The sequence below is a fragment of the Bombina bombina genome, chromosome 5, assembly GCF_027579735.1.
Source record: "Bombina bombina isolate aBomBom1 chromosome 5, aBomBom1.pri, whole genome shotgun sequence".
NCBI classification, from domain to species: domain Eukaryota; kingdom Metazoa; phylum Chordata; class Amphibia; order Anura; family Bombinatoridae; genus Bombina; species Bombina bombina.
Genome location: NC_069503.1, coordinates 464,265,020 through 464,288,294, shown reverse-complemented (window position 1 = coordinate 464,288,294; position 23,275 = coordinate 464,265,020). Strand labels below are relative to the sequence as shown.

At 35.7% G+C, this 23,275-nt stretch overlaps 1 protein-coding gene across 5 annotated transcripts in view; it reads left to right on the top strand.

The window, feature by feature from the left end:
* Nucleotides 1–23,275, top strand: part of TRAK1 (trafficking kinesin protein 1) — a 353,264-nt gene that overhangs the window by 100,028 nt on the left and 229,961 nt on the right. Inside the window, exon 1 of one of the 5 annotated variants that reach the window (XM_053714339.1) lies at nucleotides 14,236–14,482. The exons of the other annotated variants lie outside the window; for them this stretch is intronic. Coding sequence (XP_053570314.1) covers nucleotides 14,341–14,482 — 142 coding nt within the window. The 5' untranslated portion in view covers nucleotides 14,236–14,340. Of the gene's footprint in view, nucleotides 1–14,235; nucleotides 14,483–23,275 lie in introns of those variants that run through there. 5 annotated transcript variants of the gene reach the window in all.

The following is a 23,275-nucleotide window of genomic DNA, read 5'->3' as shown; positions in this document are numbered from 1 at the left end:
ATTCCAACAACATTAGTAGAGAAATTGTGGTTCCTTCATTATGTCCTAATCCTAAGAATTCTAAGGAGAAATCATTGCATTCTTTGGATGTTGTTAGAGCTTTGAAATATTATGTTGAAGCTACTAAGTATTTCCGACAGACTTCTAGTCTATTTGTTATCTTTTCCGGTTTTAGAAAAGGCCAGAAAGCTTCTGCCATTTCTTTGGCATCTTGGTTGAAATCTTTAATTCATCTTGCCTATGTTGAGTCGGGTAAAACTCCGCCTCAGAGGATTACAGCTCATTCTACCAGGTCAGTTTCTACTTCCTGGGCGTTTAGGAATGAAGCTTCGGTTGATCAGATTTGCAAAGCAGCAACTTGGTCCTCTTTGCATACTTTTACTAAATTCTACCATTTTGATGTATTTTCTTCTTCTGAAGCAGTTTTTGGTAGAAAAGTACTTCAGGCAGCGGTTTCAGTCTGAATCTTCTGCTTATGTTTTTCATTAAACTTTATTTTGGGTGTGGATTATTTTCAGCAGGAATTGGCTGTCTTTATTTTATCCCTCCCTCTCTAGTGACTCTTGTGTGGAAAGATCCACATCTTGGGTAATCATTATCCCATACGTCACTAGCTCATGGACTCTTGCTAATTACATGAAAGAAAACATAATTTATGTAAGAACTTACCTGATAAATTCATTTCTTTCATATTAGCAAGAGTCCATGAGGCCCGCCCTTTTTTTGTGGTGGTTATGATTTTTGTATAAAGCACAATTATTCCAATTCCTTATTTTATATGCTTTCGCACTTTTTTTTATCACCCCACTTCTTGGCTATTCGTTAAACTGAATTGTGGGTGTGGTGAGGGGTGTATTTGTAGGCATTTTGAGGTTTGGGAAACTTTGCCCCTCCTGGTAGGAATGTATATCCCATACGTCACTAGCTCATGGACTCTTGCTAATATGAAAGAAATGAATTTATCAGGTAAGTTCTTACATAAATTATGTTTTTCTGTTTTCATTCAGATTATTTTCATTTTCTGAGATTCTCTTTTTTTGACAAGCATTACCAATTTGTTGCTTTTCCTTCTGGTCTAGCGACAGCTCTAAGAATCTTTTCAAGGTTCTCAGTGTTTCCTTATTTTGGACGGTCTCGTGGTACTGGCTCAGTCTTTTCGTTCTGTGGAATCTCATACGATTCAACTTTTGTTGTTTATTCAAAGACATGGTTGGAGGACCTTTTTATCAAAAGCTCCTTGATTCCTCAGACAAGGGTCACCTTTTTTAGGTTTCCATATAGAATGTGTCAATGTCTTTGTCTCTAACAGACAAGTGACAATTTTATTGGGTTCCATTTGTCGGAACCTTCAGTCTGTATTATTTCCTTCAGTTGCTATATGCATGGAAGTTTTAGGTCTCATGGCTGCAGCATTGGATTCGATTCTCTTTGCTCATTTTCACATGAAACATTTCCATTTTTTTATGCTGAATTAATGGTGCAGGGATTCTAGGATATCACTTTTTATATCTTTGAATCCCAATGTTCAATATCTTTGACTTGGTGGTTAGATCACCATCATATAGTTCTACGGGTCTCTTCGGTTCATCCAACCTGGACCATGATCACTACAGATGCGTCTTTTAGGTTGGGAGGCTGTCTGGGGATCTCTGTCAGCACAAGGGGTTTGGAAATCTCAGGAGGCGAGATTACCATTCAATATTTTGGAACTCTGTGCATTTCTCAGAGTTCTTCAGTTTTGGCTTCTTTTTGAAGAGAGAGACGTTTATTGTTTTTCAGACAGACAATGTCACAACTGTGGCGTATGTCAATCATCAGGGTGGGACTCTCAGTCCTTAGGCTGTGAAAGAAGTATCTCGGATACTTGCTTGGGCTAAATCCAGCTCCTGTCTAATTTCTGCGGTCCATTTCCCAGGTATAGACAATTGGGAAGCGGATTATCGCTGTTAATCAAGCTTTACATCCGGGAGAATGGTCTCTTTACCCAGATGTGTTTTTTCAAATTGTTTAGATGTGAGGGCTTCCAGAAATAGATCTGGTGGCATCTCATCTAAACAAGAACTTCCCAGGTGCCTATTCAGGTCCAGGGATCCTCAGGCGGATGCAGTGTATGCATTGACACTTCCTTGGAGTTATCAACCTGCCTATATTTTTCCGCCTCTGGTTCTTCTTTTAAGAGTGATTTTCAAAATCATCAGGGAGCAATCTTTTGTGCTGCTGGTGGCTCCAGCATGGCCACACAGGTTTTGGTATATGGTTTTTGTTCAGATGTCCAGTTGCCAATCTTGGTCACTTCCATTAAGGCCAGACCTTATATCTTAACATTCGTTTTTTCCGTCAGGAACTCAAATTATTAATTTGATGGTATGGAAATTTAACGCTTAGTACTTAGTCATAGAGGTTTCTCTGACTCAGTGATTAATACTATGTTGCAGGCTCGTAAATCTGTGTCTAGAAATATTTATTATCGAGTTTGGAAGACTTACATCTCATGATGCTCTTCTCTTAAATTCTCTTCCTAGAATTCCTAGGATTTTATAGTTTCTTCAGAATGGTTTGGATAAGGGGTTTTGTCTGCAAGTTCCTTGAAAGGACAAATCTCTGCTCTTTCTGTGCTGTTTTCACAGAAAAAAATGCTAATCTTTCTGATATTCATTGTTTTGTTCAGGCTTTGGTTCGTATCAAGCCTGTCATTAAGCCAATTTCTCCTCCTTGGAGTCTTCATTTGGTTCTGAGGGCTTTACAGGCTCTTCCGTTTGAGCATATGCATTTTTTGGACATTAAATTTCTTTCATGGAAAGTATTGTTCCTTTTGGCCTTCTCTTCTGCTAGAACAGTTTTTGAATTTTCTGCTCTTTCTTGTGAGTCTCCTTTTTCTGATTTTTCATCAGGATAAGGTGGTTTTGCTGTCTTCATTTAAATTTTTACCTAAAGTTGTGAATTCTAACAACATTAGTAGAGGAATTATTGTTCCTTCCTTGTGTCCTAATCCTAAGAATTCTTTGGAAAGATCCTTACATTCTTTGGATGTGGTAAGAGTTTTGAGATATTATGTTGAAGCTACTAAGATTTCAGAAAGACTTCTAGTCTATTTGTTATCTTTTCTAGTTTTAGGAAAGGTCAGAAGGCTTCTGCCATTTCTTTGGCATCTTGGTTAAAGCTTTTGATTCATCATGCTTATTTGGAGTCGGTTAATCCCTGCCGCAGAGGATTACGGCTCATTCTACTAGGTCAGTTTCTACTTCCTGGGCTTTTAAGAATGAAGCTTCTGTTGATCAGATTTGCAAAGCAGCGACTTGGTCTTCTTTGCATACTTTTACTAAATTCTACCATTTTGATGTTTTCTCTTCTTCAGAAGCAGTTTTTGGTAGAATAGTATTTCAGGCAGCTGTTTCAGTTTGATTCTTCTGCTTATAATTTCAGTTTTTTTCATTATAAAGATTGAAACTTTTGATTTGGGTTGTGGATTAATTTTTCAGCGGAATTGGCTGTCTTTATTTTATCCCTCCCTCTCTAGTGACTCTTGTGTGGAAGTTCCACATCTTGGGTATTTGCTATCCCATACGTCACTAGCTCATGGACTCTTGCCAATTACATGAAAGAAAACATAATTTATGTAAGAACTTACCTGATAAATTCATTTATTTCATATTGGCAAGAGTCCATGAGGCCCACCCTTTTCTTGTGGTGGTTATGATTTTTTTGTATAAAGCACAATTATTCCAATTCCTCGTTGATGCTTTCGCTCCTTTCTTATCACCCCACTTCTTGGCTATTTGTTAAACTGAATTGTGGGTGTGGTGGGGGGCGTATTTATAGGCATTTTGAGGTTTGGGAAACTTTGCCCCTCCTGGTAGGAATGTATATCCCATACGTCACTAGCTCATGGACTCTTGCCAATATGAAAGAAATGAATTTATCAGGTAAGTTCTTACATAAATTATGTTTTTAACAGCCAACATCAGCTATTTGCTATGTTAAATTACAAAACAAAGGTAAATTAGCTGTTTGTTAACAGTTTAATACACTCCAGCATTTAAAAAGGATTATTGGGAACCTATTAAAGGGGAGAAAATTTCACAGTTCAATGTTCCTTTAAATATTAGATAAAAAATCTTGGAATATCACTTTCCTATGGCTCAAATCTCTTTAGGATACCAATACATCAGGTTCATGCATTGAGAGTTGAATTTAAATAATAATTCTTCACTCCATAAATCATTTCACCCCTGGTGTAAGGGTTTTGTTTAAATAAATTCATGATGAAGTCTTGTATCTCAAACCTTAACCAAGGAGAAGCTTTCAAACCACTCTATAACTATAATTGGTAAGAGAGTTATAGACAGGGTCATGAAGAGTGCTTGTTACCCCTATATAAGATATGGTGGGTCGATTTTCTGGGAACAAGAGTTTTGTTTACTATGTTTATGTTCAGGGTGTTGGAATCACTAACAGGTGGAGATAGTTTTTTTTTTTCCTGCTACTTATAGGTCACATGGCCATGTGCTGATCAGTTTTAGGGTACCTAGATTTGAATTTATCTGTGTAGTACAAATAGTGCATGTTTGTGCACAATGATGGTAAGGCACCTAAACTATTAAATTAATTTAGCAAATAGTATCAAAGTAACAGTACTTTTCTGACTATATATGCTTTTAAAATATATATATATATATATATATATATATATATATATATATTTTTATTTTTTAATTAAACTAAATACACATTAATTTAAAGGGACAGTATAATGTAAAATTGGTTTCCCTGCTTATTATATCAGCTACAGAGTTTAAAATATTTGGAGAATTTCTTCATTAGGTTTACTTTTATATATTAAATGGCTGTCTCTGCTAATTTAAACCATACCCCAATCAAATGTGCTGTTTTCATGGAGTGCAGGCTCTATTATCTTATCTTTCTATGTATACACTCAATATCTATTGTATATATCTCTCTTTATACACAATTACCTATACTTTAGGGCCTGATATTCAAATCCTCGCCGGCATGGAGAGAAATCATGCAAAATCTTTGGGATTTTTTTTATACATTGTAGTGTAGAAGTCTCTGTTTCACATAAAGAACACTACATTTCAACATAAACCTTTCTCAAGATAATACCGACATGACTTCTTAAATCATCTTACTTGAGCAGCGAGGTTTTCAATATCAGGCCCTTAGAGAGAACAATAAATAATAAACATTTTGGTACCACTCTCACCCACCCCAATGGAAATGTAATTTGTTTGGCACATTCTTATTTACATAGCTTTTCTATAACCAGTACAGTAACAGTATAGGTGAGGACACACCAGGCAAAAACAGCTATTTCAAATTACAAAAGTAAGGTAAATGAGCTATCGGCAAACAATTTAATACACTCTGCACGCCGTGGCTGGACGAGGCGTCACCCCACGCAAAATGGATAATTGGAAACACATACATATGTGGGGAAAAAAATTACAATGCACTGTCAGGACCGTCTTTAACACAGGGCAAAAGGGGCAGCTGCCCTGGGCCCAGTCTCTGTTGAGGGGCCCAAGAGTCCTAAAAAAAAAAAAAAAAAAAAAAAAAAAAAAAAAAATTTCTTTTTTTTTTTTATGGTTCATACTAGACTGCTGATGTGACATGGGGAACACACACATTCAGTCCTAATACTGTCACAGTCAAAAGTTCTCTGCTTATATTTGTTTTAAAAACTGTGCCAGACCGTGCCGGTGTCATGTGACATGCCAAGCTAGTGCCATGTGCTGTTTTAGATGTGCACTGTGCAGCACTGAATGCAAAGCCCTAACTCGGCATCCAGCCATTTCCCACTGCATCAGAAAAGGTCCTACTGGGGTTACCACTGTTACCAGGTAACTTCTCTGGTGGTGGAGATTGTTTCTGGGTAGGGCTGACTGTAGGCGCATGCAGCAGAAAGCTGGAGCGGCAGGCACATGAGGATTTGAGCATCTGTGCAGCTGCATACACTGCTCTCTTCAGTCTTGGGGCTGTGTGACTCATCTCACACTGTATCCATGCAGCCTTGGACAGACAGCATCCAGTCTACTGGTCCCCTTAGCCCTGCTCTTTCTGCTGTGGCCCTAAGATCAACTAACTGAAGTTTGTTAGGGGAATAGTGCTTTGTAGAAAGGTGTCAGTGGGAAGAATAAGTTAGTGCACACACGCCCCAACCCATGCAGCATTGTCTAGTTCAGGGTGAGAGGGAACTTGTTCCTAGCAAAGAAGCGACATGTGCTGGTGTGGCTGATGTATAGCGTCATGCTGATACTTCACACATTAATGTAAGGTTTATTTTTATAGTTTTATTTTCTCTCTGTCTCAGATTTTACAGCTTCCCATAGTAGTTCTGCTGTTCCAGTCAGTAAACTTATATTTGTCTGCACCTCCATGCTTCCTACTTTACCTTGCTTTGCTCCTGTTGGCTGCCCTAAATCTCTTTAACCAGCTAACCTCACACCAGAATCACATTCAAAAGAATATTAAATGAATCCACAGTGGAGGAATTTATATATTTATTTACTTATTAGTACTGCTTAGGTCCAGTTTCACATATTGCATTTTTTTTTTTTAAATGATTAGCCCAGCAGTGGATGATCCACCGCTGGGCTAATAATAATAAAAACAATTGATTTAGTTGTTTTTTGGGATGTTGGGGTGGAGAGCAAAATTGCATGGGGTGGGGGGCCCAAGAAAATTTTTGCCCAGGGTCCAATCAATATTAAAGACGGCCCTGTGCACTGTACCTTTATTCTTTAGGGTTTACATGACTTGTAATGGTTCTTTAAACATCTCTAAGATAGATGAAAAGTGAACCAAACAGTTTAGCATTGCTATTATGAATGCTTTCATTTTCCTGCATCTTTTAAACAATGGGCGATTTCACAGGCGATGGCTGAATACTTTGTCTCCAGGCTTTTTTCAGAGCTACTGTAAATGACTGAAGCAAGAAGAAAAACAACAAGCTTATTGGGACCCAAGAACGCTTCAGATAGTCTTAATAAAGCTTTTACAATTTAGCTTGGCAGTGACTGCCTGGTTACCAGTTTTCAAAGAAAAGTATCTGAGTGACTTGGTCAGCCGTGCTAGCATTCAGCACTGCAGCCACATTCACAAAGGGAGTTTCAGGACAAATATCTCTGACTATTTAACTCTGTCTCTCTGCCTCTTCCAGGCTGCCCATTCAGTTACTTAAAATCTTAAAATATTTATTTTTATTTTCTTAAAATTCAATTTACTATAGCTCTCTTGGTCTTACTATTTTGTTTGGGACTTCTTTACTTATAATTATAAAGCAGTACAATGCTGTCTTATACCTTCTGTAAATAAAAGGAAATTGTAGTTTGTTTGTTTTTTAAATATCTGTATCTCCTGAGCAGGTAGAGTGCAGGCACATCATATATACATATGCCCTTGAAACAGTAATAAGTTTCAATAGAAGCATTTTTGCTAATACAAGTATATTGTAAAAAATCTTGAAAACTGAAGTGCACTCATGTACATTTAAACTATGACTTTTATGTCCTTTTTTAATTAGTCTGTAACATTTTTAAAATGTAGGATGACAGAAATGTAATCTTTAATGGGACAGTGTGCTGTAAAATTTGATTCTCCTTTAAGTGTTTCTAATGACTTCTACCAGCTTCAGAGTATAAAATGTGTGGGAAATTGCTCATTTAGGTTTATTTTTGTATGAAATTGCTGCTTTTGCCCATTGAAAGGACAGCCCATTCAAATGAGATGAGCTTAAAAGGCAAGTAGAACTCCTTATGTTTCTCTCTATACACAAAGGGTTAACTCTGTTAGAAGTAAGCTTTTTGCGCGCATCGGTTTGCGCTGTATTAAGAGTTAAAAGTAAACTGTTTTTGTTTATGCGCTAACCTGACATGAATAAGAAGCCAAACTTATAATATTGCGCACGATAACCTATCTCCCATAGAAGTCAATGGAGCAAAAATAAGTGCAAAACTAAAAACTACTATCCTACTCGTGCGCAAACACAATCGCATATTCTCAAGTGCGCTAACCCAACATGAAAATTTGAATATTTCACATTCCAATGTTCTTTACATAGAAGAATGTTTTATTTATTCATAAATACATATTTCTACATATATGTTGTGGTGATGTTTATTTTTTGCACAAATATATATATATATATATATATATATATATATATACACACACACACACACATATACAGGTAGCCCTCAGTTTACGCCGGGGTTAGGTTCCAGAAGGAATGGTTGTAAATCGAAACAGTTGTAAATTGAAATCCAGTTTATAATGTAAGTCAATGGGAAGTGAGGGAGATAGGTTCCAGGCCCCTCTCAAAATTGTCATAAGGAACACCTAATACATTATTTTTAAAGCTTTGAAATGAAGACTTTAAATGCTAAACAGCATTATAAACCTAATAAAATAATCACACAACACAGAATATATAATTAAACTAAGTTAAATGATCAAAAACATTTGCTAAACAGTATTATAAACCTAATAAAATAATCACACAACACAGACTTCACTTGCATTTTTCTGCAAACAGTTCTTTCTATGCATTCCAATCTGGACTGATTTATAGACAGGAAGATATTGTTCCCTTGAAATCTGCTCGATAGCTCAGGTCTGGTTAAACTGATTAATTTCAGCTTGCTTTGCTTTGCTGCAACACAAGAGGACAGCTCCACCTACTGGCTATTTTAATAAATGCACTGCTTCTCAAAGCTTTTCAATAGCAGTCACATGACTGGAAAAAAAGGTTGTTATTCTGAAACGGTGTAAATTGAACCGTTGTAAAACGAGGGCCACCTGTACACATATATTAGGAATATCTATTTAAAAATACTTAGAACATATTCCGCTATGTGCAGAACATTGGAATGTTAAATATTTACAGTAAATACACAGTATGACACTTTATTAAATATGAAAATTGCATAAATGTATTTTCATGTTTTCATCTACTAAACTGCAAAGAGCTCTAATGCACTTAGAGATATGTATATATGTGTGTACATATGTATTAATGTGTATATATGTCTAAATATATATATACACATAAAAATACATATGTACACATATATATATACATTTTGAGATATATATATATATATATATATATATATATATATATATATATATACACACATACATCTTTAGACATGTATATGTATATATCTCTGTTAAAGCCCCTTTTTTTGGCTGTCTTTTTTTTTTTTAAACACCTGAGACCATCATATCTTTGAGCCATTATAACTTTTTTGTGCAATATTTTTTGTGAATAATTTTTATTAAATAGTGTTATTATGAGTGTAACTATACTTTGTAGTGTATCTTTAATGTGTTTTGGGACACTTTTTTTTGTTTTGCGAAACAGTGAATCAGAGCTCTAAAGACGCTCTAACCCGACAAGCGTTAACTTGAATTGTGCTCCAGTAATCACGTTTACTTTCAACTTGTAATACAATCAGAAAACCCGACAGGTGCAAACACACACAATAAACCCTTTATCACTCGCGAGTAATGTTTGCGCTCCACTCATAATCTGGCCCATAGTGTTTTAATGGTTTAATTGCAGCTAAGATGTTAACAGCATTTTCTACCAGTTTTAATATTCCAATAAATGCTTTGTGTAAGCCCCACCCATCTAAACCTGTTAAGACCCCAACCACGCCCTCTTTTAAATTGTGTTCCACCTAAAGCCCAACCCTCTTAAAATGTGAGCCTGGTTTTGATTTTTAAAATGTTGAAATATTTGCACACAAAAACAACCAATAAACTGGGCAATTAGTGCTGGAAAATAAAAGTTGACATTTATGATTAGTTAATGGCAATTGGAAAAACAATTCTATAGCTTTGTGATACTATAATATAAGGTGTGACCAGGAACTGTTCTGCAATTGATATAATCAATATTAACCAACCCCATTTCCTTTGTTTCCCGATAAAGAGATGACACATCACTAACTTTACTGAATCACTATATTTATTTAGATACATCATTTATTCCCTTTTAATATTTTGAATAAACATAAAACTATACACAGTGTTCAAAGTTAGAACAAAGCATTGAATAGCTTAATAAATACAATCAAATAAAAAATGAAGATTACTTTTGACGCTGATAGCTATAAAATGCTCAGTTTCAAGCCAGTCTACCCCTATATCTCCTAAAAATTAATAATATTAGCAGAGTCTATATCTATTTTCCTTGCTAATAACTACCTCTTTATTCAAAATGTAATATTAGAATTAGCTGGTTTTAACAGTGTAACTCATGTTAGGGCATTTTATTATTGCACTATTGCTTCTATATAACTGGGTGTTAAAGGGACACTGAACCCAAATTTTTTTCTTTCGTGATTCAGATAGAGCATGAAATTTTAAGCAACTTTCTAATTTACTCCTATTATCAAATTTTCTTTATTTGAAATTTCAAGAATGTAAGTTTAGATGCCGGCCCATTTTTGGTGAACAACCTGGGTTGTCCTTGCTGATTGGTGGATAAATTCATCCACCAATAAAAAAGTGCTGTCCAGAGGTCTGAACCAAGAAAAAAAGCTTAGATGCCTTCTTTTTCAAATAAAGATAGCAAGAGAACGAAAAAAAATGATTAAAGGAGTAAATTAGAAAGTTGCTTAAAATTGCATGATCTATCTGAAACATGAAAGAAAATTTTTGGGTTCAGTGTCCCTTTAAACTCCTGTAGATGGGTTAAACACTTAGTTAGAGTCAGTTCCAGAGCAGCAATGCACTAATGGGACCTAGCTGAACAGATCTGGTGAGTCAACGACAAGAGGCATATGTATATATCCAGCAATCACCAGCTAGCTCCCAGTAGTGCATTGCTGCTCCTAAGCCTATCTAGTTATGATTTTCTTTAACAAAGGATGCAGAGAGTATGAAGAACACTTAATAAAAAAAAGTAAAGGTAAAAGTCTGTTTAACCTGCAGGCTTTATTTGAACCAAGAAAGGTTAATTTTGTCTTGCATGTCCCTTTAAAAAATATTAAAATAATTCAATAGTATTAATATAAGAATCATTTAAAAAATATTATCATCCAGGATTAAGTAGCTTAAATCTCAAACCAGTAGACATTACAACTACATTAAACCGACTTCACTACTTCACTAATAAACTTTTATATCTCAACTCATAATAACATAATAAGAACAGTTTTTAAAAGCAGTTCACAATTAATCTTAAAGGGACAATATGTAAAATGCAGTTTTTTTTGTAGAACACTATTTTTAAATCAGTGTCTTTTTTCGTTATATGTTTAATTTAACCCTTGCAAAGGGGGTAAACACATAGTTGCCATTGTACACCCAGGGGCAATGAATTGCCACCCTTGAGGAGGACACAGCAAGTGAACCCATTAAGAGCAGCATACTTGCATATCCTCCACGCACACACTGTGCTCAGCTTTGCAGCCAGACAGGAGCATGCAAGTGTGAGACTTCAATTGTGTGCTCATCGTCTATGCAGAGGACAAACATATGGTGAAAAAATAAATGTAATAATGCACTAACATACATTTTATTCTTGGCAAACATGAGTTTGAAATAAGTTCCAAGGCAATGATTTTTATTTGTTTAATCTAAAAGGGGCATTTTAGAATATATTTTTGATGGCAGGTGACAACCATATGCTCATCAAGTTTGCCCATATTTCCTATAAAGGGAAAGCTTAAATTGACAGTAAACTCAAATTAATCCTTTCCGCCGAGACTTATTTATCTACCTCAGAACAAAGTTCCGATGTTAACAAATTAGTAAGAATTGAAATCACAAGATTGCATGAACGATCGAGTGATTTGAATGATGGGATCGGGTCAGGGGGGAGAGCCTATGATGCTAGGCACCCCCTCCAGCCTGCTTTCCCATTTAGGAAGCTTAAAAGGCTTCAGGACAGCCAAACGGCTAGGACATTCCATGCCGTCCTAACGCTGCTAAAGCACAAAACATTTAGGACGGCATGGAATGTCCTAAGGGTGGGAAGGGATTAAACTTTAATGGATTTAATAGAGCTTTAAATGTTAAATAACTTGCCAATTTACTTCTATTATCAAATTAGCTTAGTTCTCTTGGTATCCTTTGTTAAAGAGTAAACTAAGGTGAGCTCAGGAGCGTACATGTGTTTTTAACCATCTAGCAGCAGTGTTTGTAACATTGTTTATAGCAATGTTAAACATAGCTACACATACAGCTGCCATATAATGCTAACACATGCACACTCCCGAGCTCTGAGTCCTTACCACTTCAAACAGAAGTACATTCCCTAACCCAACCAATATTCCCTCTAAGGCCACCATTTGTGGCCCATTTCTGGAGCACTATATGGCAGCTGTTTTGCAAGAATGTTATCCATTTGCAAGAGCACTATATGGCAGCACTATTTCCTGCAATGTAGTGCTCCAGATGCCTAGCTAGGAATATCTGCAACACAGAATATCATGGGAACAAAGCAAATTTGATAATAGAAGTAAATTGGAAACTTTTTTAAAATGGTTTGTTCTGTCTGAATCACAGAATATTTTTTTCATATAACTTTAAATATTATCTGTGTAGAGCATTGTGGAATATGTTGGCAAATTATAAATAAAGCATAAAAATGATACTACCGCATGTGAAAATGGTTTTGCCAAAACTGTTCATACATACTGAAGCTTTTTAAAGGGACACTGAACCCCAAATTTTTCTTTTGTGATTCAGATAGAGCATGCAATTTTAAGCAACTTTCTAATTTACTCCTATTATCAAATTTTCTTCGTTCTCTTGCTATCTTTATTTGAAAAAGAAGGCATCTAAGCTTTTTTTTGGGGTTCAGAACTCTGGACAGCACTTTTTTTATTGGTGGATGAATTTATCCACCAATGAGCAAGGACAACCCAGGTTGTTCACCAAAATGGACATTTCAAATAAAGATACCAAGAGAATGAAGAAAAAGTGATAATAGGAGTAAATTAGAAAGTTGATTAAAATGTCATGCTCTATCTGAATCACAAAAGAAAAAATGTGGGTTCAGTGTCCCTTTAAGGCTAAATTGTATCTATACTAGAATAAAACTCCTTTGCTGTCATAGGACAAGCATAAGGCTATCCTACAAACTAGATAAGTTTATACTGTTAGGTAATATCGAGCAGACTTGCTGGGCCTAGGGCTCTTATCTGCCGTCAATATCTATGTTTATGTTTCTATGTGTGTGAGTTGTAGAATAATCATATTCTCTTTAAAAAATGAAATGTAACAAAAGATGAAAACAGCAACATTTATTTTATATACAAATTATATTGATATTATATTTTAAGTATATTATACAATTTGTTTTAGGATCTCATTTTTTAAAATAAAGCATATGATTTTATTATGGTTTATCTGAAGCATCATTTTTACTTTCATATTTTAAAGGTGCAAATTGTTCTGAGGCTTTATAGGCCCAAAATAATTAGCAAAGCAGCTAATATACATCTCTTAGACTGACACTACACCCGTGTGCTGCCTTTTGTGGGTGCATATGTAGCACCTGTTTTCTGTTTATGCGACCGAAAGAAGCTTGCAAGCCTTAAGACTTGCACACTGTGCTAATATGCTAAGCAGCCATTTTTAGCGGGTGCATAATTCAAAATTGCCTTTCAAATTATTCTTGGACTAACCAGAACCTCCAGAACAGTTGCAGTAAAATGCCTAAAAACATTTACAAATAAATATATATATATGAATTTATTGTTAAATTCTGCTAGAAAAAAAGTAAGATTATGACCTAATAATATGTTGTTACACTTGCACTCTGGAATGTGTTACTTGCAGGGTTAATGAATCATTGAAAAGGTAACTTGCAAGCTCCCACCCTCTTATAGGTGTAGTTATAGTATCGGCCAGCACTTCCTTACTGCAGTTGCTATGAAACTCACTGCTTGCTGGGAGCTACCATTCGTGTTGTATTTAGGGGAGAGCACAGTTGTCAAATACACTATCTTTCTTTTAACTCTTTATTGTAAGCACCTACTATTTTTCTGTTTGTGCCTTTTATTTTAAATTTGTATTATTAGTGAGAACAACACTGAGCTTATCTTCTAAATAAAAATGTCTCAGGAGTGGAATAACTAATGCAATTGACGTGGGTGTATCCCACGTCCCTGTTGGTTCCACATATGTGTCAGCTGTGACAATAATCATAGTCCTTGCTGCCAAGTATGTGAATGCACGGGGATATGCTGCCCCATCAATGGGGCTTTTGCTGGCCTTTCACTGTGCCACAAATGTGGCTTACCTGGGCCAGCCACGGTTTATTTCTGGGTATTAAATCATAGCATGCTTATTTTTTAATCCATGCCAACCGTTGGATACACTCATAAAATTATGTCCTTTATTGAGACATTGACTGAAGAAGAAAGCTTTGAATATGACTGTGAGACTGAACCTGGAACAGTTTATGATGACACTGCTGAGCAGCTGGATTTTGTGGAAGAAGGTAGATTTTTTTTATTTTATTTAAACAAACATAATTTAAAAATGTTAATGTCTGTATTGGCAATTGGAGCAGTTCAGCAAGTTTTTTTAAAAAATGAACTGTCTGGTTTTCATGTATCTTTTACTGTGGAAGTAGGTTTGCTTCTGTTACTGAAGAGGTTAATTACAGGGGGAATATTGCATTTAAAATTCATTGAAAAAAATCGCTGGCATCAGCGTGATGAGCAGCAATGTTCAGATGCAAAGTCAATGGTGAAAACCTGCAGCACAGAAGAGTTGCACTAGAAATGATAGAACATGAAAATAAAATGTTAAATATATTTATTTATAGTTTAAAGAAAAGTTATGGAATTTTTTATTTTTATTTAAAATGTTTAGAAAATGACAAATCTAAACCATAAGTTAAACCATCAACCTTTTCCAACTCCCAAATAACCTGATCATTAAATAAATCCTCTTATTAAATAAACTTGTGTTCACACTATTGGTTAAGCTACTGCAGATTTAAAGGGATAATGTAGGCAAAATACTTTTATTATGTAGATGCAAGAAGAGTATTTAAACATATCAGAATGCAGAAAACAAGTAAACCGAAGGATTTGTGGTCTAAAAATTTTTTTAATGGTGTCCTAATTTCAAAATTGTCAAAAAATAATTTGATTAGCAATGCTAAGTTAAAAAAAAATCTGAATAATTGCGATTATATGAAATGTCTGTAAAATAGCATTGTTATCCTTGTATTTCAATATATGCCCCTTGAAGCCACCAATCCCATGTATATAGACAGTGAGCCCCTGAAATGTAATTAGGTGCAATAATGTAATATGCCTAAAAAAGTTATCAAAAACTAAATAGGAACAAGATAATCTGTTCTGCACATTTCTGGTACATATAAGAATATTTTGCTTGTTTTAATTTGAAATTGTTTTAAAGTTTAAGAAGCAAGCCGTTTTTATTCATATTGGTTTACAGGTGCAACCCTATTCAACCAGGGGCACACACACTGAAATGTCATGATCCTTACATATGCTTGAATAAAAACTATTATATAAATAGTGTATATGTGTATGTATGTGTGCGTGTGTGTATGTATGTGTATATATATATATATATATATATATATATTACATTTTTTAAGAATTTCCTGGGTGAATGTCAATTCTTTCAGCTGTATTTGTTTAGTCTCATTGCATGAGTTAAATACATGGTAAAAGAAGGGAATAATCAACAAAATAAAATGCTGTAATACTGAATTTTATATCTACACAGAAATGCCCCTAGTCCATCTAAGCAGTTAGGTTTGGAGCAGATATGATATGTGATTTGAAACTGAAGCTGCTTTTGCCAGATTTGCCCCTGTATTGCTTTCTGCCCCATAGAGAGGCATGGCAATGATCTAGCGAACACCAGTATGTTTTTTTTTTTTCCATTCTGTTTTTAACTTCAATTTCCATCGGTCTCTAATCTAGATAGAAAGATTTATAAAAAATGCAAGCACAATAGATTACAAGTCTATGATTTCAGATCAATGTGTAGTTTGTTGTATCAGAGGGGCTTTAATGGAAAAGTGATCTTGGATTTTTAGCGCAGAACAGTTCCATATACAGGAAGAAAACCCTTTATCCATATGGCTTGGGACCGGAATAGTTTGGATTTTGGAATATTTGTATCTTTAAACTGGGACACTTTGGAGAGGGGATGGAACCAAGTGTAAACAATATGATGTCATTAAGGCAATAATACAACAGCTTAAGGTAGTTTTATAGCATTTCTAATAGTAAACTGTATTTTTGGATAATTTTATTTTTAATAAAATATTAATTAAAAAGTTTGGACTTCAGAATAAGTTTGGATTTTGGAATTCTGGATTTGGGAATGAGTACCTGTACCTTGAAACTTGTTTAGAATTGTTGTGTACGTGCATTATGGCTCTGATACTTACAGTATTGAGCCATGTCCAAAATTGAATATATGAAGAATAATGGAATTGTTAGAATTTTTCATCTATTTGCTTTGCTTTCATCCAATTACAATAAATTACTTAGTTTTTTTGTGTGTGCATGTATATGTCTGTATGTATGTCTATTTCATTTATTTGTATTTATCTACATAGTTTTCATCTCATATATATGTATGTGAAATGCAAATTCCAAGTAATTGGAGCGCAGAATTAATTAAAAATACATTGTCTGTAGTACAGAGGGGCTATACACAATGTGTCAATCAATCTGCTGCATGATGTGTTTGCACTAATCAGCAGCAGCCTAGGCTCTGATATTGGCAATATGCACATGCATTAGACTCCTGTCACTTAGTTAAAAAAGAATAACAACTTTTATTCCCACCATATATTGACTTTTATGTCCTTTACAGGAAAAGGTGTAGGTTAGTAAATTATGGAGCTGCATATTATTTTACATTTTAAATATCTTCTCTCTTTCTTGTCTGTTAATACACTTTTAATATACTAAGCAGGACATAGTTTAAATTAGGCTAATATAGATTTCTAGTAACTACTGATTAAATGATCCATTTGATTTCATTCATTACACTAATAAGATGCAGTTCCCATTTAAAAACTAACAAACATTTTGCTTTGCATTCTGTTCACAGATCAGTATTATCATCATCATCAAATTGACTCAGATGTTTTTTTATGCAGATTCTTTGTTTCATCTAAAGGGGGGTAATTTACAATATTTTTTTTTAATTAACCGTTTTGTCTGGGTCTTCCTTGCTTTATTGTTATGCATGTGGAGTTATGCCATTGTCTACTAATATAGAGACATGAGTTGCTCAAGTGAGCAGTTTATCCTTAGGGAAAAATTGAATGCAAACATGTATTTCCTGTTAGTTTTAGTTAACCCTTTCGTGACAGGGTTAAAGTGCCTACATCGGAACAACTCTTCCGATGTAGACAAATTGAAACTACGCAATCGTGCATACGATCGCGAGATTTCAATTATTGGATCGCATCTGGGGGGCGTCCCTACAACCCTAGGAACGACCTCCAGACGCGATCAAATCCTAGAAGCACAGAAGGCTTCAGGACAGCCGTTAGCTATGACGTTCTATTCCGTCATAACGGCTTTAAAGCCCAGTGTAATTATGACGGAATATAACGGCATTAAAAGGTTAAACAACTTTAATTTAAAGGGACATGACACTCAAATGTTTTCTTTCATGATTCAGACAGAGCATGCAATTTTAAACATTTTTCCAATTTACTTATATTATCTCATTTGTTTTCTTGGTATCCTTAGTTGAAAGACATATAAATAGGCTCAGTAGCTGCTGATTGGTGGTTGCAGATAAATGCTTCATGGTATTGGCTCACCCATGTGAATTGCTGTTTCTTCAACAAAGGATACCAAGATAATGAAGCAAATTAGATAATAGAAGTAAATTGAAAAGATGTTTATCATGAAAGAAAAATGTTGGTGTTCATGTCCCTTTAAAGAAATTGCTTAAGTGATGTGTTATTTAAAAACATGTGAAACAAAATCCTTATCACTTTTTGTTAAACAAATGCAAAAGAATTAAAGGGCTAGTCTAGTCAAAATTAAACTTTAATGATTCAGACAGAGCAGGCAATTTTAAGCAACTTTCTGATTTACTCTTATTATCAAATTTTCTTCGTTCTCTTGGTATCTTTATTTGAAAAAGCAGGGGTGTAAGCATAGGAGCCGGCCCATTTTTGGTTCAGAACCTGAGTAGCGCTTGCGGATTGGTGTCTAAATGTAGCCACCAATCAGCAAGCGCTACCCAGGTTCTGAACTAAAAATGGGCCGGCTCCTAAGCTTACTTTCAAATAAAGATACCAAGAGAGCGAAGAAAAATTGAAAATAGGAGTAAATTAGAAAGTTGCTGCTCTATCTGAATCGTGAAAGTTTAGTTTTGACTAGAATATGCCTTTAAACACAGAGTTACCGATCAGGCATGAGGATTTGCCAATCAAGACCAGACATACACATGTATGCTCCAGTCACAGGCGTATCTGGAGCAGTGCTAGGCTGTTTTGTGAGCGTGACTTCATTACATGGTTAGCGATTTGTGTAGCATTTAAAGGACTAGTAACTTGATTCTAATTGCGGAAAAAAGTGCTGTCACAAAATCATTTATTTTGTACAAATGGAAAAAAATATTTGAATTTGCTCAATTGCTGCTCTTTCATGTGGATGCCAAAATGAATGTGCATTAACGCTTTCAGGACCGGATGATTCAAAATATTTAGTTTTATTAGAAGTTAAGGGAAAATATGCCTTTATGCCGAGTAGCGTTTTGTTTTCTCACTGTATATTTCAGATGTCAGTTTGTAAATGGATATGAAATTCAAAATTCCACTTGCATGATTCAGATTGTGTTGTTTGAGGTTCCCTTTAAAGGGACACTGAACCCAATTTTTTTCTTTCATGATTCGGATAGAGCATGCAATTTTAAGCAACTTTCTAATTTACTTCTGTTATCAATTTTTCTTCATTCTCTTGATATCTTTATTTGAAAAAGAAGGCATCTAAGCTAAGGAGCCAGCAAATTTGTGGTTCAGAACCATGGACAGCATTTGTTTATTGGTGCTGTCCAATCAGCAAGGACAACCCAGGTTGTTCACCAAAAATGGTCCGGCATCTAAACTTAAATTCTTGCTTTTCAAATAAACATACCAAGAGAATGAAGAAAATTTGATAATACGAGTACATTAGAAAGTTGCTTAAAATTGCATGCTCTATCTGAATCACAAAAGAAAAAATGTGGGTACAGTGTCCCTTTAAGTTTAACACCTATGTGCAGTGCATTGCCACTCCTTGTGAACGACATAGCCATGGAGCCAATCAGGAGTTGCATATGAACATATTCACAAATGGCCAATGATGTGCTTATTGGGAAAAGGGTAAGGCAATTGCTTAGTCTGCCATTATTATCTGGTGAAAAGAAAAAATGATTTAAAAATGAAATGGTCTAAAGAATGAAGATTTTATTTGTGCCTAGAATGTGCCTTTATTAGTTTACTAGCCCAGTATACCTGAACTATTGCATGTGTAGCTGTAATATTGCTTCCCTTATGCTGATCACTTTATAATGTAATAATGATACAGGCCTCACTTTCCTAAACATTTCTTATTGTCGATATTATGAGTAAAGAAGCGTTACATACCTAGAGGCTAAACAGCTGATTGAGCTGCTCATTAAACAAGCACTAATTATTCTCCAAATAAAGTAGTTAAGCTGAGGGAGTCACTTTACGCAGAAGAATCAGTGTTTGAGTTGTAGGTTCGGAAAACAGACTTGATTTGTTAGACATGAACAGTCCAAATTTCCATATTTAGTGTGTTCATTACAAATCATTTATTAAAGGAACATGAAACCCAAAATTTTTCTTTCATGTTCCAGATAGAGCATGGCATATTAAATAGCCTTCCAATTTACTTCTATTTCTAAAGTTCCTTTGTTCTATTGGTATCCTTTGTTGAAATTATTCTTAGGTAGGCTGGGAGATAGCTCCTGATTGGTGACTGCATACATATGCCTTTTGTCATTGGCTCACCCATTGTGTTCAGCTAGCTCCCAGTCATTTGTAGCTGCTCTGGAATAACCCCCTTTTGCAGTGGTTAAACACATAGTAATATAAAACAGTGCAATAATACATTACAGCAATTTATTTTTGCACCATTTTGTCCCTTTTAAAATAGAGCTTTACAAATCTTGCTCATATAAAATATACATTTTCTGGGTCATAACTTTTGATTATATCTTATCTGTAGACAAGTACACACTTTCTTACACACACACTCTCCTGGTAAAGTACCTTCTAGCCTTAATTGAAACGCACATAGCTCCATCTTTTTAAACATTTTTGCAATGCGCTTTAGCTTCAGGTATCAATATGCACATGAACTGTGGTGCTTAGCCTGTATGTTGCGTACACATGCATTCAGAAACTGTGTCTGGTCAGCTGATAAGTGTATAATGTGATCACTAGTTCTCTTAACCTCATATGCATCATATTTCCATCCCCTGCCCAATAAAATTAGAAGCATTTTTGCTACAAGTGTTTTGCAAAATGCTTCTAATCATAACTAAGCGTCCCTTTATATGTGCGCGTGTGTAACATTCCCAGGAGACAGGAATCTGTTATATTTGTGTAAAACTAGTACTTTTTGTGTCCCATACGTTTAAAATGTATTTTTGACACAGGAGGAGGTGTGGAAATCATTTTCCATTGTTTATTAATAAACACCCCTGACATTTAACAATTAAAATAATTATATCATTGGTATAAGTAATTTGTAGATACAGTTTACATTTAGAAAATTGCTAAAGTTACATACATTCAATATTTTCTGCAGCGCTATTTACTGTAGGATTTTATTTATAAAACTGTAATTTTTATTTAATGTTTTTTTCTTCTGTTATGTGATCAGTCCACGGGTCATCATTACTTCTGGGATATAACTCCTCCCCAACAGGAAATGCAAGAGGATTCACCCAGCAGAGCTGCATATAGCTCCTCCCCTCTACGTCAGTCCCAGTCATTCTCTTGCACCCAACGACTAGATAGGATGTGTGAGAGGACTATGGTGATTATACTTAGTTTTTATGACTTCAATCAAAAGTTTGTTATTTTAAAATAGCACCGGAGCGTGTTATTACTTCTCTGGCAGAGTTTGAGGAAGAATCTGACAGAGATTTTTTACTATGATTTTAACCGGAGTCGTTAAGATCATATTGCTGTTCTCGACCATCTGAGGGAGGTAAAGGCTTCAGATCAGGGGACAGCGGGCAGATGAATCTGCATTGAGGTATGTGGCAGTTTTTATTTTCTGAATGGAATTGATGAGAAAAGCCTGCCATACCGTTAAAATGACATGTATGTATACACTTCAGTATTCTGGGGATGGTATTTCACCGGAACTACTGTGTTAAGGTCACTAATCCTTTTAATAACTATTCTCATGTTAAACGTTTTTGCTGGAATGTAGAATCGTTTACATTGCTGAGGTACTGTGTGAATAAATGTTTGGGCATTATTTTCCACTTGGCAGTTTTTTGCTTTAATTGTGACAGTTTCGTTTCTCTTCACTGCTGTGTGGGAGAGGGAGGGGCCGTTTTTGGCGCTCTTTGCTACGCATCAAAAAATTCCAGTCAGCTACTTTTATATGTCCTGCATGATCCGGTTCATTTCTGACAGATCTCAGGGGTCTTCAAACTTCTTTGAAGGGAGGTAAATTCTCTCAGCAGAGCTGTGAGAATTCTTATAGTGACTGTGTATAAAAAAACGTTGTTTTGTTTTCTTATGTACAAATTTAATTAGTGTTGTTTTTTACTAATGGGAACAAACCTTTGCTAAAAGTTGTGTTGTTTTAAAATTTGATGCAATAACTGTTTTTCAGTTCATTATTTCAACTGTCATTTAATCGTTAGTACCTCTTTGAGGCACAGTACGTTTTTTGCTAAAAAAGATTATAACCAAGTTGTAAGTTTTTTGCTAGTGTGTTAAACATGTCTGACTCAGAGGAAGATATCTGTGTCATTTGTTCCAATGCCAAGGTGGAGCCCAATAGAAATTTATGTACTAACTGTATTGATGCTACTTTAAATAAAAGTCAATCTGTACAATGTGAACAAATTTCACCAAACAGCGAGGGGAGAGTTATGCCGACTAACTCGCCTCACGCGACAGTACCTGCATCTCCCGCCCGGGAGGTGCGTGATATTTTGGCGCCTAGTACATCTGGGCGGCCATTACAGATAACATTACAAGATATGGCTACTGTTATGACTGAAGTTTTGTCTAAATTACCTGAACTAAGAGGCAAGCGTGATCACTCTGGGGTGAGAACAGAGTGCGCTGACAATGCTAGGGCCATGTCTGATACTGCGTCACAGCTCGCAGAGCATGAGGACGGAGAGCTTCATTCTGTGGGTGACGGTTCTGATCCAAACAGATTGGACTCAGATATTTCAAATTTTAAATTTAAATTGGAGAACCTCCGTGTACTACTAGGGGAGGTCTTAGCAGCTCTCAACGATTGTAACACTGTTGCAATACCAGAGAAACTGTGTAGGTTGGATAAATACTTTGCGGTACCGGCGAGTACTGACGTTTTTCCTATACCTAAGAGACTAACTGAAATTGTTACTAAGGAGTGGGATAGACCCGGTGTGCCGTTCTCACCCCCTCCAATATTTAGAAAGATGTTTCCAATAGACGCCACCACTCGGGACTTATGGCAAACGGTCCCCAAGGTGGAGGGAGCAGTTTCTACTTTAGCTAAGCGTACCACTATCCCGGTGGAGGATAGCTGTGCTTTCTCAGATCCAATGGATAAAAAATTAGAGGGTTACCTTAAGAAAATGTTTGTTCAACAAGGTTTTATATTACAACCCCTTGCATGTATCGCGCCGATTACGGCTGCGGCAGCATTTTGGATTGAGTCGCTTGAAGAGAACCTTAGTTCCTCTACGCTAGACGACATTACGGACAGGCTTAGAGTCCTTAAACTAGCTAATTCTTTCATTTCGGAGGCCGTAGTACATTTAACCAAACTTACGGCTAAGAACTCAGGATTCGCCATACAGGCACGCAGGGCACTGTGGCTAAAATCCTGGTCAGCTGATGTTACTTCTAAGTCCAAATTACTTAATATACCTTTCAAGGGGCAGTCCTTATTCGGGCCCGGTTTGAAAGAAATTATCGCTGACATTACGGGAGGTAAGGGCCACGCCCTACCTCAAGACAAGGCCAAAGCTAAGGCTAGACAGTCTAATTTTCGTCCCTTTCGGAATTTCAAAACAG